This window comes from Salmo salar, chromosome ssa01 (assembly GCF_905237065.1).
Source record: "Salmo salar chromosome ssa01, Ssal_v3.1, whole genome shotgun sequence".
NCBI classification, from domain to species: domain Eukaryota; kingdom Metazoa; phylum Chordata; class Actinopteri; order Salmoniformes; family Salmonidae; genus Salmo; species Salmo salar.
The window spans coordinates 21395523-21410522 of record NC_059442.1 but is presented as its reverse complement, the minus strand read 5'-3'; the positions used below and the strand labels follow the sequence as shown (position 1 = coordinate 21410522).

The 15000-nt window shown below is 45.0% G+C and overlaps 1 protein-coding gene across 1 annotated transcript in view; it reads left to right on the top strand.

Moving 5' to 3' along the window:
- Window positions 1–15000, top strand: part of LOC106575065 (AT-rich interactive domain-containing protein 1B) — a 304921-nt gene that overhangs the window by 265965 nt on the left and 23956 nt on the right. The window contains exon 9 of the mRNA XM_045714993.1: window positions 7652–7785. Coding sequence (XP_045570949.1) covers window positions 7652–7785 — 134 coding nt within the window. The remainder of the gene's footprint in view (window positions 1–7651; window positions 7786–15000) is intronic.

Here is a 15000-nt window from a genome sequence, read left to right as displayed (position 1 = left end):
CTGCCCCCTCTCCCCGCTCCAGAGCGCCAGGCTACCCGTCATTATACTACGCACCAGTTACCTTCATTACGCCCAGCTGTGCTCATTGGACTCACCTGGACTCCCTCACTTTGTTGACTGCCCCTGCATATATGTCTGCTCCTCTGTGTTGTTCCCTGTAGTAGTATTGTTTGTTGTGTTTAAGTCCAGACGCTGTTCTTGTTCCGTTGCATGTCCGTCTATATTAAATGGTTCACTCCCTGTACCTGCTTCTCATCTCCTGCGTTGGGCGTCACAAAACTAATCTGGCCAATAATAGCATCACTGGCTAAAATTGAGAGATTTTACTGACTGCTAACTGCTAACCTGTGCTTAGCTTTATGTTTCTAACTATAGCATCTTGTACAATTGTCATGGCTCTCTGGACTCCTCCTATAAGAGCACAAGGCCAGACACAGATGCAGACACGGGAGGCAGATGGTTGAGTCTTTGATATTTATTATATTTCAAAAGGGTAGGCAAGAGAATGGTCGTGGACAGGCAAAAGGTCAAAACCAGTTCAGAGTCCAGGAAGTACAGTGTGGCAGGCAGGCTTGAGGTCAGGGCAGGCAGAATGGTCAGGCAGGCAGGTACAGAGTCCAGAAACAGACAAGGCTCAAAACCAGGAGGACTAGCAAAAGAGAATAGAAAAAGCATGCGCACGGGAAAAACATACTGTTTGACTTGAACAGACAAGACAAACTGGCACAGAGGGACAGGAAACACAGGGATAAATACACTGGGGAAAATAAGCCACACCTGGAGGGGGTGGAGACAAGCACAAGGACAGGTGAAACAGATCAGGGCGTGACACCTCCTGGAAATGTGGTGTTTCGAGAAAATCTGGAGGTGTCAACTCTCTTGACATTAAGTTTAGCTTGTTGAGAGACCACCACCACAGTGCTCCCTTCGTCACGTGGTGTGATATTATAGCACTAGACACAGGAATAGAGACCAAATCAAATCAAATGTTAGTTGTCACATGCGCTGAATACAACAGATATAGACCTTACTGTGAAATGCTTACTTACAAGCCCTTAACCAACAATGCAATTTTAAGAAAAATCTGAGTCAAGAAAAATATTTACTAAATAAACTAAAGTAAAAAACAAAAGAGCAACAATAAAATGACAATAACAGGCAATATACAGGGGGTACCGGTACCGAGTCAATGTGCAGGTGTACAGGTTAGTCGAGGTAATTGAGGTAACATGTACATGTAGGTAGGGGTAAAGTGACTATGCATAGATAACAGATAATAAACAGCCTGTAGCAGCAGTGTAAAAAAAGGGGGGGGGTCAATGCAAATAGTCCGGGTAGCCATTTGATTAGCTGTTCAGCAGTTTTATGGCTTGGGGGTAGAAGCTGTTAAGAAGCCTTTTGGACCTAGACTTGGCACTCCGGTACAGCTTGCCATGCAGTAGCAGAGAGAACAGTCTATGACTCGGGCGGCAATTTTTAGGGCCTTCCTCTGACACCGGCTGGTATAGAGGTCTTGGATGGCAGGAAGCTTCCGGTTTCAAATTAATGTCGATGTCGCTCATATGTAATATCACAAACAAACATAAAAATAGTTGCCACTTTATATGCTCTTCCTTTTGACAGTGAAATGAGAATCATCTTTATCCCCCATGTGTGTTGATAATGACAAACAAATCCTCCTCCATGTTGGATCTGCTAACATTCGCTTCTCTGTGGAGAGAGCGCCCACCGTGGTCGATGCATCATGGAGCCTGTTGACATTTGGAGAATCCTGTGTGTGTCTGCGTTGGTTGACACTGTGTGATTAATGGTGCAGATCAGGAGCGCTGCAGACAGACTATGTAAATGCTGAAGGAGCCATTAACAGACATCTTCACTGTCAATAAGAAGTGGCACAACATGATGCATACTGCTGGGGCAAATCACACAGCCTGTCAGTCTCCACTCTCATTCCACCAGACACCCAGACATAGGCCCACAGGGAGAGAGGGGGGAGGCAGGAGAGTGAGGGAGAGTGTGTATAAGGTAGTTGTTGTGAAACTGTTAGAGTACTTGTTAGATATTACTGCACGGTCGGAACTAGAAGCACAAGCATTTCGCTACACTCGCATTAACATTATCTGCTAACCATGTGTATGTGAACAATACAATGTGATTTGATTTGATAAGGAGACATTGTCTTTGTCCTCTTTCAGCACTGTTACCCCGTCTCTCTCCCAGCTCTACCTGTCTGTCTCGCCATCCTCTCTCTACACCTCCCTCTCTCCATCCTTTCCCTCTCTCTCTCGCTCTCTCTCTCTCATCACCCTTTCATCTAGACCCTCAGAATTGGCTCTTCCAGTTTCTGTCCTAGTTTCCATCATAGAGAATACATACTAATTAGACGCTTAGCATGCTGATTTTCATCTTCAGAAGCAGTTCTTTCGGGACAGGGAGAATGCAGTGTCAGTGAACCATGCTGTGAATACTAGATCCCCCTCCATAGAAGGTACTGTATGCAGACTCTCTGTGTGTCTCTCAGTCTGTCCCCAGATGTAGAGATGATCTGAGGGTGGCTGGGAATGCAATTAGTGCTGTCTGATTGAAACACAGAGGGAAGGAGTGTGTGTGTGTGTGTGTGTGTGTGTGTGTGTGTGTGTGTGTGTGTGTGTGTGTGTGTGTGTGTGTGTGTGTGTGTGTGTGTTAAAGGGCAGCTCTACTGGTCCTCCAGCTGACTTTGAAGAGGCAGAGAGCTGACAGCCCCTCGCTCTGCGGCTGCACGTGCGTGGTGTTGCCATGGAGAAAGGAGAAAGGAAGGCAGGGGGACGGTTTTAGGAGAATTATGGACCCTCCCACCACGTCCCCTTTTGTTTTTCTCTCTTTCTCAACCCTTGTTGTGTTTTGTCCTGAACAGCTGAGGAAGATTAAGGGGAAATGAATCTGAAACACTGGGTTTAGTGTTTACTCTTTTATAGTCCTGATTCTGATCTGAGAGCAGCATGGTGAATCATTTCAACCTGTTGTGGTCTGTGTGAAAACAATGGCCCTCAGACCACCTCCTCATGTGTCTGCCATGCCCTTGGCATGGCCTCACCATACCACCCACACAATCCACGAAAGGAAATAATCTGAAGATTAAGGGGAAATTGGATTTCATCTCCTCGCTGTCTGGAGATCATCTGTCATCTGGAGAAACGTACACCAAACAACCTGAACCATGTCCCTGGGATTGACTATTCCAGATTCATTACACAGAATGCCAAATGAGCAGAGCAAGGCCACTATGATATCCAATGGCTGGATGGTGATAAGTGTGATGGTGTTTTTCCCCAGTCCTCAGAGAGGCTCTCTTTAGGGCCTTGAATTATACATTATGTTCATATCACCCATGCTTGGTCTGATACTTAGAACAATAATATGTTTGTGTTTTACATTTTAGTCATTTAGCTGACACTCCTATCCAGAGTGATTTACAGTAGTGAGTGCATACATTTTCATACTTTTTTTTGTACTGGTCCTTGGTGGGAATTGAACGCACAACCCTAGCATTGCAAGGGTCATGCTCTACCACCTGAGCCACACAGAACCACACAGCTTGGACCTCGCAGCTTATACCACGTCTCAATGACTGTGTCAACTTGCTCTTGTCTTGTAAGTGTACCCAAGGAGTTGGGTTATCCTACGGTGAGGTTTTACATTGAGATAATACTATTGCATGGCTTATAGATGGACAAAAATGAGTACAGTCTTGAGTGAAGGAAGGTGTTGGGGTTTGGAGAACAGAAGTAGAGAATAACATCAGGAAGCTAGGTGTTGTCCTGGCTATGTCTGCTGAAGACAGAAATAGTTTTTTAAATGACTTTGGTAGCTGTTCCTGGAGCTACAGAAACACAGCTTGTAGAAAATAAGCACTTAGAGAAAGCAAGCTTCAAAAAAACTAAATCAAAGGAAATGGAAAAGGGGCAAAGAGAGAGAGAGAGAGCGAGAAAAGAGCACTTCAGGGTAAATCCTTGCCAAATAATTCATTTCTGACCTCCTTAGCAAGTAAATTTACTAAATAAATAAGAGCTGCTTGAATGTCAAGAATGCGTTTCTGCTGCCCCCAGCGTTGTGGCTCACAGGCAGCCTTGGCATCAGCACCAGCTCGGCTTTAATAAATGGCTTCTCTCTCTCTCTCCGTCGGAGCTGTTTGATGTAAGGGGGGGGGGGCTTTTCTCAGTATTTAATATGTTAAGGCTGTCCCTTCATTCGCTGTTTTATTTTAGATTATGTTTGGGTTTAGTCAGGCAGTCAGACAGGCAGACACTAGCTGAGCTGGCTGCTTGGAATGAAGCTGGGGCTGAGAGCTGAGGGCTGAGAGCTGAGGGCTGAGAGCTGAGGGCTGAGAGCTGAGAGGTGAGGGCTGAGAGCTGAGGGCTGAGAGGTGAGGGCTGAGAGGTGAGGGCTGAGAGGTGAGGGCTGAGAGGTGAGGGCTGAGGGCTGAGGGGCTGAGAGCTGAGGGCTGAGAGCTGATAGCTGAGGGCTGAGAGGGAGCTGCCTTGAGAGCAGATTGTGCCCATATATAATTCATATTGTTCATACCCTCCCACTGACTACACCAGGCAACCCCCCCCTTTCTCTCTCTCTCACCACAGTCTCTCTTTTTTTCTCTCTTTTTCTCTCACTCTCCCTTTCTCTCTCTCTCACCAGGCAGGGGTGTCAGAGAGTGGTGTGGCTGGGTATTAATAGGGGCTGGATGGTGGAGGTGGCAGTACCCCTCTTTTCTTCCTGCCACACTACATTCACTCACTTTTGTAGCAGTGAGTGTTTTTCTAGTGGACAGCCAGGAAGGGGACTTTGACACTGACACTGTAGTGCTGGTCTGGATCTGTCTGTGTGACTGCAGCTGGCTGTCTCGCACCTGGTAACCATGGCAGCCCTTGGCAATGGCCCTCTCTTTCTCTCTCCCCGGGCGTGCTCAGAGACAGGCCTCCTCGGATGTCCTTCACACATGTGGGCAGAATACTAAGGACAGGGAGCAGAGCTCCATGCAGGAGGACGAGGGGAGAAAGAGAGACAGACAGGGAGACAGGACTAGGGCTGGGACTGACTGCAGGGCTGCTCATTTAAATAGAACAGTGATTACTAATCTGTTTATCTGATTGAAAGCACATATTATTTTTCTCAGATTATTTCAGTGGCTCTAAATTAAACGCCTCATGAGAGCATTATTCATAATGTTTTGCGCTGGTAGTAATGCCCTAGTGCTTTCTGTCTGTTATTTCTGGGCTTCAACTAAATCCACATTTTATGGTTAGGGACAGGAGTTTTTCCTGACTTCATGGTACAACTTGCCGCCTCACAGATTCACTTGAAAGCAGTGTCAACTCAGCAGGAACTTTTTGAGAAGCAGATAAACAAAACATCTGGGCTGTTTATCACTGTGTTCTCCCGAGCTTCAGCGACACTGCACAACAAGCTGAGAGAGAGAGAAAGAGAGAGAGCTAGAGAGAGAGGGTGCTGCTGGGTTTGATGCTTCTCTGTGAGAGGAGCTCAGTTTCCCCTCAACCGTCTCCTAGCACACGCTACAATGACTACTGGATGCTACAGTACAGCTTGCGCTGTGAGCTGGAACCCCCCACCCCCTTACTGTCTCACCAGGGACACTCTTACAGTACTCTCTTTTTACTATCTTTTCCTCTCTCTGCTCTCTCACGCTGTTTTCTCTCCCTCTTGGTGGTGTTCTCTCTTTTATCTCTCCCTCCCTCCCTCCCTCCCTCCCTCCCTCCCTCCCTCCCTCCCTCCCTCCCTCCCTCCCTCATTCTCTGCAGCAACAGGGTGTTTCTCCTCAGCAAAGGTGCCCGAGAGCAAGATAAATGCGCTGCGCCTTTTTTGATAGCAGCACATGCATACATTAAGTGTGATTAAACGGCCTGCGTTCCCTCCATCAAGTGTTTCCTAATGGCCTTTTTTATGACATGATTTAGTAATAATGGACTAGCGCCACAGTCAACCTCCACTTTGTTGTTGATGTTTTTTATTACAGTATCCACATGAGAGCTGGGGCTGGTGTTTTTCTGTAAGGGCCGATGTAGGATTTAGATGCAGTATAGAGAAATAGCACTTTCCGGAACAGAAAATATCTACTCAGACACGCCATGGTAATGGTAATGACTCAATGATAACCTATCAATTACTTATTTGTTTCTTCTGGATTTATTAAAACTATCAACACTATGCACCATGTGGTAACATGTTAGCTACAAATTGGGTTGCATTCCTTGAAGTAAGTAACAGAAAATACCCAATGATGCCACATCATTTCCTTGTAAATACCAGGCAAATCCCATAAAAGTCCCGTAAAATAAAGTGCTGCCAAGAAACGGTCCATAACAGGCAGGATGTGATTGATGTGAGTGTATGTTGTTGTCTGTGAGCCATGGTTTTCCTTGTGATTACAGGCCCATAGAGGGATTACATACAGTATGTATCATCACACATGCTCTAGGACTAATTGCATCTGTGAGATTAGATTACTGAGAGGTTTACCAAACCCAGTCCTCCCTCTGCCGGGTTAGTCACTGTCTCACATCAAATACATTGTGCTATTGTTGTCCTCCCCTGCTTGGGGAAGTTCAGTTCTTTTGACTGACTGACACAAATCCAGATTAGGAGTTTTTTTTCTAATTGTCCGCATGATCACAGTGTTTAGAGTTACACTAATATAAATATCTTATTTTATTAAGACAATGTTTCAACCATCAGGTCTCCATATTCAACAGAAAGGCAGGGGTTTTACTTTGACCTTATGTCCGTGTGGTATTTTAACACAAAGCTGTCCCCACTACTACTACTACTTCTACTGTCAACCCATGTCCCTTAAATACCCTTAGTCTTCTCTACTGTCAAGGAAATTATCCACCACAGATGAGGGGATGTTCTGTGCTCCTACCTCTCTCCTTTCTCTCATTATTCAGGAGATTATTTGGACCAGCAGCAAGTAGAGTTTGTCCAACTGCTATACGTCCTGGTGCGCTGTCTTTTGAGTTGGTACAGGGTTGCTACAGAGCTAGCCTGGTACAGGGTACAGGGTACAGGGTATGGAGCAGTGGCGGACGGTGGCCATGGGTGTCCGTCTGCTGTTGGTTGTGGTTCAGCAGGTTTCTGATAAGCCCTCTGATGTCCTCCCAACACGCCGTGATGCGACGCGGCAAGGAGAAAGCACGGGATTGATTTCAGCCGTTGCCATGGCAACAAATAACATGATCCTCTCCAGAAGCACACCTTAATTAGTTAAATTATTACTTTGGGTGGAGAGGAGAGAGAGAGAGAGGAGAGGATTGATGAGAAGAGGAGGGGTGAGGGATTTGCAAGGGAGTAGAGGAAGGATGGGAGGATGAAACGGCTTTCTATTCTGCTCTTGATCACACACTTGCTTTTAAAGAGAGATTTTGTCTTTTTTTCAAGGAAATGTGCCTCTACATTTTCAGGATGATGGTTTATACAGTACCGAAACGTATAAGCATATCCTCTGACTGGCATGGCCTTATAGGCTTGCAATAGATGCAGAAAGTCTAATCTATTACAGAGTCTTTTCTACTACTCTGTCAAAAGCCAACTCATTTCTCTCCACACCAAGTATCCAGGTCCGGTCTTTCCTCTTTAACCAGACCCTTGTCTCTGTGTGTCCCAGACAGGGCAGCTACCCAGGCCCTGGCATGAACCTGATGGGAACAGCAGGATCTGGAGCCCCCTACAACCAGTCACCAGGCAACAACGCAGGCATGGGTACACCACAGGGTCCGCCCTACAACATGCCACCCTCAGGTAAGACCTGGATAGACCAACAAGGTATCCCACAGCAACCAGTAGTGAACAGTCTAAAAGGGGTGCGATTTAACTTTACTCTTTTATAGTCTTCAGTTTGACAGACTTCTAACAGCAGTGTTCATACTAGTCAGTGTCTATACTACAACAAACTAATCTGTTGTGGCGTTTTTAATAATCTAAGTAATAACAGAAGGTTAGGAGAGATGCCAGAGCTCTGCTCACTTTAAAGCTATCAAAATCAATCAAGCATTTTATCTCTAGTAATGTTATGCCAGTTGGCCAAGGCGCTCCAGATTAGTGTTTTAGGAAATGGCTCAAACAGCAACAGAACTAATCCAATGCCAGAACCTGTGTTTGTGATGTTGTTGTTCTTTGAAGAGAGTGACAGAGAGAGAGAGAGAGAGAGAGAGAGAGAGATCGAGCGAGACCGACTGACCAAAGGAGAGGGATGGACAGAGAGAGAGAGACTGAAAGATAGCGAGACAAAGAGAGAGTGACTGTTCTGAAGCTGGTTAATTTCCTGCAGGCAGTTCTGTTCTGTTAATTCTCTTGTTCAGTTGACCCTCCTGAGAACAGATTAATGCAGTGCGCCCCTCTTCCCTGCCCTTCACCCCGCTGCGTTGTGCTAAACGCACCTCAGAGAATGCAAGTCTCTAAATGAAAAGAGCTTTCTGCGCGGCCTTACAAAACTAAATATCAGCCTGCATGACATTTGGAAGACATCAAATGAACTGCAGTGCCAAGGTTCTTGAAAACTCATCTCTGTTGCCCCTGGGGTTGCTAAAAAAAAGCTATTCGTTTCACATAGTGCTGAGCACCGAGCTGAAAAGTAAAATAAAGGGACGAACCTTGGGACTCTTTGCATGCAGGGACACTTTCTAATCAATAGGAAAATATGCATTCAGTCCACACTCGAAAAGTATGTAGGGATGGGCGTTGGACGTTTTTTTGACTGTTCGAGTACTCGCCTGAAAATCAAATCTATTTTTTTAACACAATAATGACAAAGCAAAAACAGGTTTTTAGACATTTTTGCAAATGTATTAAAAATAAAAAACGTAAATATTATATAAGTATTCAGTATTCAGACCCTTTACTTAGTACTTTGTTGAAGCACCCTTGGCAGTGATTACAGCCTTGAGTCTTCTTGGATATGACGCTATAAGCTTGGCACACCTGTATTTGGGGAGTTTCTCCCATTCTTCTCTGCAGATGCTCTCAAGCTCTGTCAGGTTGGATGAGGAACGTTGTTGCACAGCTATTTTCAGGTCTCACCAGAGATGTTAGATCGGGTTCAAGTCCGGGCTCTGGCTGGGCCACTCAAGGACATTCAGAGACTTGTTCCAAAGCCACTCCTGCGTTGTCTTAGCTGTGTGCTTAGGGTCATTGTCCTGTTGGAAGGTGAACCTTCGCCCCAGACTGAGGTCCTGTGTGCTCTGGAGCAGGTTTTTATCAAGGATCTCTCTGTACTTTGCTCCGTTCATCTTTCCCTCGATCCTGACTAGTCTCCCAGTTCCTGCCGTTGAAAAACCATGCTTCACCGTAGGGATGGTGCCAGGTTTCTTCCAGACGTGATGCTTGGCATTCAGGCCAAAGAGTTCAATCTTGGTTTAATCAGACCAGAGAATCTTGTTCATCGTGGTCTGAGAGTGCTTTAGGTGCCTTTAGTAAAACTCCAAGCGGGCTGTCATGTGCCTTTTACTGAGGAGTGGATTCCATCTGGCCACTCTAACATAAAGGCCTGGTTGGTGGAGTGCTGCAGATATGGTTGTCCTTCTGGAAGGTTATCCCATCTCCACAGAGGAACTCTGGAGCTCTGTCAGAGTGACCATCGGGTTCTTGGTCATCTCCCTGACCTCACCTCACCTTCTTCCATTTAAGAACGATGGAGGCCACTGTATTCTTGGGGACCTTCAATGCTGCAGAAATGTTTTGGTAACCTTACACAGATCTCTGCCTCGACTCAATCCTGTCTCGGAGCTCTACAGACAATTCCTTCAACATCATGGCTTGGTTTTTGCTCTGACATGCACTGTCAACTGTGGAACCTTATATAGACAGGTGTGTGCCTTTCCAAATCATGGCCAATCAATTGAATTCACCACAGGTTACCAGTGCGAAGTGCCTGGAACAGTTATCATATTTGTCACATGCACCGAATACAACAGTTGTAGACTTGACTGTGAAATGCTTACGAGCCCTTTCCCAACAATGCAGAGTTAAAAAGTAAGAAAACAATTATAATAAATAGCAAATAAAAAAGGAAATAGTAACACAATAAAATAACAATACAAGCTAGTTAATTCTGTCCCCGAGGGCCCTCACAGTGTTCTATAGGAGCACCATCGAGTGTATACTGTTGGGCTGCATCTCAGCCTGGTACGGCAACTCCACCGCCGTGGCGAAAATCAAACACTGCATTCCACAGTAAGAACCTTATACCAATATTCAAGCGTGGTGATGGTAGTGTGATGGGTTGGGAATGCTTTGTTGCCTTAGAACCTGGACAACTTGCATGAATAGAAGGAACCATGAATTCTGCTCTGTATCAGAGAATTCTACAGAAGAATGTCAGTGAAGACATTTGCCAGATAACAGCCTGTTAACCTGTTCAAAAGTCTTACTCACATCGGCTACGGAGAGCGTGATCACACAGTCATCCGGAACAGCAGGTGCTCTCATGTAAGGTTAAGTTTTGCTTTCCTCGAAGTGAGCATAGAAGGTATTTATCTCATCTGGTAGGCTTGCGTCACTGGACAGCTCACGGCTGGGTTTCCCTTTGTAATCTATGATAGTTTGCAAGCCCTGCCACATCCAATGAGCACCAGAGCCAGTGTAGTAGTATTTGATCTTGGTCCTGTATTGAAGCTTTGCCTGTTTGATGGTTCATTGGAGGGCATAGTGGGATGTGTTTCAAGCGTTCGGAGTGGTGCAGCCGTCTAAGGCACTGCATCTCAGTGCTAGAGGTGTCACTACAGACACCCTGGTTTGAATCCAGGCTGTATCACATCTGGCCATGATTGGGAGTCCCATAGGGCGACGCACAATTGTCCCAGCATTGTCCGGGTTTGGCCGGTGTAGGCCATCATTGTAAATAATAATTTGTTCTTAATAACTGACTTGCCTAATTAAGTAAAGGTAAAATAAATAGTGTCCCACTCCTTGAAAGTGGAAGCTCTAGCCTTTAGCTCAGTGCGAGTCTTGCCTGTAATCCATGGCTTCTGGTTGGGATATGTACATACGTACGGTCACTGTGGGTACGACGTTGTTGATGCACTTATTAATGAAGCCTGTGACTGATGTGGTAAATTCCTCAGTGCCATGGGATGAATCTCAGAACATATCCCAGTCTGTACTAGTGAAACAGTCCTGTAGCATCTGCTTCATCGGACCACTTCCGTGTTGAGCGTGTCACTGGTACTTCCTGTTAGAGTTTTTACTTGTGAGCAGGAATAGAATTATAGTCAGATTTGAAAAAAACTTGAGAGCTTTGTATGCTTCTCTGTGTGTGGAGTAAAGGTGATGTAAAGTTTTTTTGCCTGTAGTTGCGCAGGTGAAATGCTGGTAGAAATAAGGTAAAACAGATTTCAGTTTTCCTGCATTATAATCATCGGCCACTAGGAGTGCCACCTCTGGATGAGCATTTTCTTGTTTGCTTATGGCCCTATACAGTTCGCTGAGTGCGGTCTTAGTGCCCGCACTGGTTTGTGGTGGTAAATAGACAGCTACAAAAAATGTCGATCAAAACTCTCTTGGTAAATAGTATGGTCTACAGCTTATCATGAGGTATTCTTACTCAAGTGAGCAGAACTTCGAGACTTCCTTAATATTAGAAATTGCACACCAGCTGTTGTTAACAAAGGAACAAACACCCCCTCCCCTGAGTTTCTCAGATCCCGCTGTTCTGTCCTGCCGATGTATAGAAAAACCAGCTAGATTTACATTTTCCATGTCCTTGTTCAGCCACAACTTGGGGAAACATAGGATATTACAATTCTTCAGATCACGTTGATAGGATAGTCTCAAATAGAGCTCGTCCAGTATTCTCCACTGATTGCAAGTTAGCCAACAGAACGGAGGGCAGAGGCAGTTTATCCATTGTCCGATGTAGTCTTGTCAGGTATCCCGCACACTGGCCTCTATAGCGCCTCTTTTTCCGAGTGTCTTGGATTTGGGCCTCATCCGTGACAATCAATATGTCCTTCACCTCCAACTCTTTGAAGTCCTTATCCATATTGAGGTTAGTGATAGCTGTTCTGATGTCCAGAAGCTCTTTTCGGTCATAGGAAACAATGGCGGAAACATTATGTACAAAATAAGAAAAATATATTATGATAAGCACAAAAAAAACACTAAATAGCAAAATTGGTCAGGAGCCTGTAAAGCAGCTGCTATTCCCTCAAGCGCCATTTTGGAGGGGATAGCAGATGATCACTCTTGATTTATTCTCCCAGGGGGCTCCGAGTGGCGCAGCGGCCTGAGGCACTGCATCTCAATGCAAGAGGCATCACTACAGTCCCACGTTCGAATCCAGGCTGAATCACATCGGGCTGTGATTGGGAGTCCCATAGGGTGGTGCACAATTGGCCCAGCGTCGTCCGGGTTTGGCCGGGGTAGGCCATCATTGTAAATAACAATTTGTTCTTAACTGACTTGCCTAGTTAAACAAAAGTTAAATAAAAATTTGAAACAGGGCTCAAACTAATGTTTTTGCATCTTGTCAGTGTGGAACCTGTCTATGTTTAGGGGGTTGTAGTCAGGGCTAACCAGTTGTAAATGGCTCTAGTAGTTCACAAAGCTTAAGCAGAAAATAGGTCGGGACGCAATTATTCCAAAACTGTAGCTCGTTGTTGGAACACATATTTTCTTACTTCAATTAACTAGTCCATTTTGAATTTGTGATAAAACTGTCATCATTTGGCAAGGAATGTAGCTTCTGTATCCCATCAGTTAGGCATGTTTTTATTGACATTTATTTCTGTAGGCCTAATGGGAGTTTGTGTGCACACTCAGCATTCGTGTGTGGAGGGAGCGGTCGGAATGCAATTGAGTGAATGAGACAAGGAGGGGAAAGGGAATTTATGGAGAAGAACGGTGTGATTCTTGGCTTGGTTTCTTTTTTGTTGTGCCCTGCAAATGCACATGTACAAATGGAACACTAGAGTCAAAGCGAATTAACGTTGTCTTCAAGACAAAATGTAGCTTGTCTGTTCGGGCAGCCACAAAGCACATTCCACCAAATAGTTCGATTTTTTAAAATTCTGGTTAAAGATCGAGCTTTGACGTCCATTTCAGTACTTTAGTACTTGATTACTCATGCCCATCACTAAGAAGTAGTCTTCAAGATCTTATTCGTTTTTACCAAGAAAACTTTTGAAATAATTAATTTAAGAAATCAAAAAATTATGTGTTGCACAAAAACATTAGCTATCTAGTCAGCAATGCTGAGAGAATGCAATGGTATTTCATTGGAAAGTTAATTTCTTTCTTAAGCAATGCCTTATTCATTTAAAAAATATATTTTGCCTTCATTCCTTTTGAGAAGAATCCCTGAATACCTTTCTCCATTATCCAGGACTGTGCGTTGGCTTGAGAACAGCTAAGTCTATGGCTCTGTGTGTGCCTATTACAGAGACAAGATGTAGTGAAATGGCTACAATGACAAAAACTGATACCCCCCATTAACTCCTTATATACACTGAGTGTACAAAACATTAAGAACACCTGCTCTTTCCACGACATAGACTGACCAGGATAATCCAGGTGAAACTATGATCCCTTATTGATGTCACTTCAATCAGTGTAGATGAAGGGGAGGAGACAGGTTAAAAATAATCATTTTTAATCCTTGAAACAATTGAGAAATAGATTGTGTATGTGTGCCATTCAGAGGGTGAATGGGCAAGACAAAATATTTAAGTGCTTTTGAACGGGGTGTGGTGGTTGGTGCCAGGCGCACTGGTTTGTGTCAAGAACTGTAACGCTGCTGGGTTTTTCACGCTCAACAGTTTCGTGTGTATCAAGAATGGTCCACTACCCAAACGACATCCAACAACTGTGGGAAGCATTGGAGTCAACATGGGCCAGCATCCCTGTGGAACACTTTCCACACTTTGTAGAGTCCATGTCCAGACCAATTGAGGCTGTTCTGAGGGCAAAAGGGGGTGCAACTCAATATTAGGAAGGTGTTCTTAATGTTTTGTTCACTCAGTATATATGCTATGTAAAGATTGCTCCTTTTACACTAGACATTCATATGCACTCATACTGTATGTTTCACTCAAAGGTTGAGCAGGTGGATTCATGATGCACCAATGTCAGAGTAGGGTAGTGCAGAGTAGTGTAGGGTAGAGTAGAGTAGAGTATATTAGGGTAGGGTAGAGTAGAGTAGAGTAGAGTGGGGTAGAGCAGAGTAGAGTAGAGTAGAGTAGAGTAGAGTAGAGTAGAGTAGAGTAGAGTAGAGTAGAGTGGAGTGGAGTCTTTATTATCCACAGGGGGAAATTCATTCACATGCACCAATGCCTTTTCTAATGTGTAAATTGTTTGTAATTGTGTAGGGTAGAGTAGGGTAGAGAGTAGGGTAGGGTAGGGTAGGGTTGAGAAGAGTAGAGTAGAGTAGGGTAGGGTAAAGTAGAGTAGAGTAGGGTAGAGTAGGGTAGAGTAGGGTAGTGTAGAGTAGAGTAGAGTAGGGTAGGGTAGAGTAGGGATAGGGTAGGGTGGGGTAGGATAGGGTTGAGTAGGGTAGGGTGGAGTAGGGTGGGGTAGGGTAGAGTAGAGTAGGGTAGAGTAGAGTAGGGTAGAGTAGGGTAGAGTAGAGTAGAGTAGGGTAGAGTAGTGTAGTGTAGAGTAGGGTAGGGAGGGGTAGGGTTGAGTAGGGTAGAGTAGAGTAGAGTAGGGTAGAGTAGGGTAGAGTAGGGTAGTGTAGAGTAGAGAGTAGGGTAGGGTAGAGTAGAGTAGGGTAGGGTGGGGTAGGATAGGGTTGAGTAGGGTAGGGTGGAGTAGAGTAGGGTAGAGTAGAGTAGGGTAGAGTAGAGTAGAGTAGGGTAGAGTAGTGTAGTGTAGAGTAGGGTAGGGAGGGGTAGGGTTGAGTAGGGTAGAGTAGAGTAGAGTAGAGTAGAGTAGAGTAGGGTAGGGTAGAGTAGGGTCGAGTGGGGTTGAGTAGAGTAGGGTAGGATGGGTAGAGTAGGGTAGGGTAGAGTAGAGTAGAGTAGA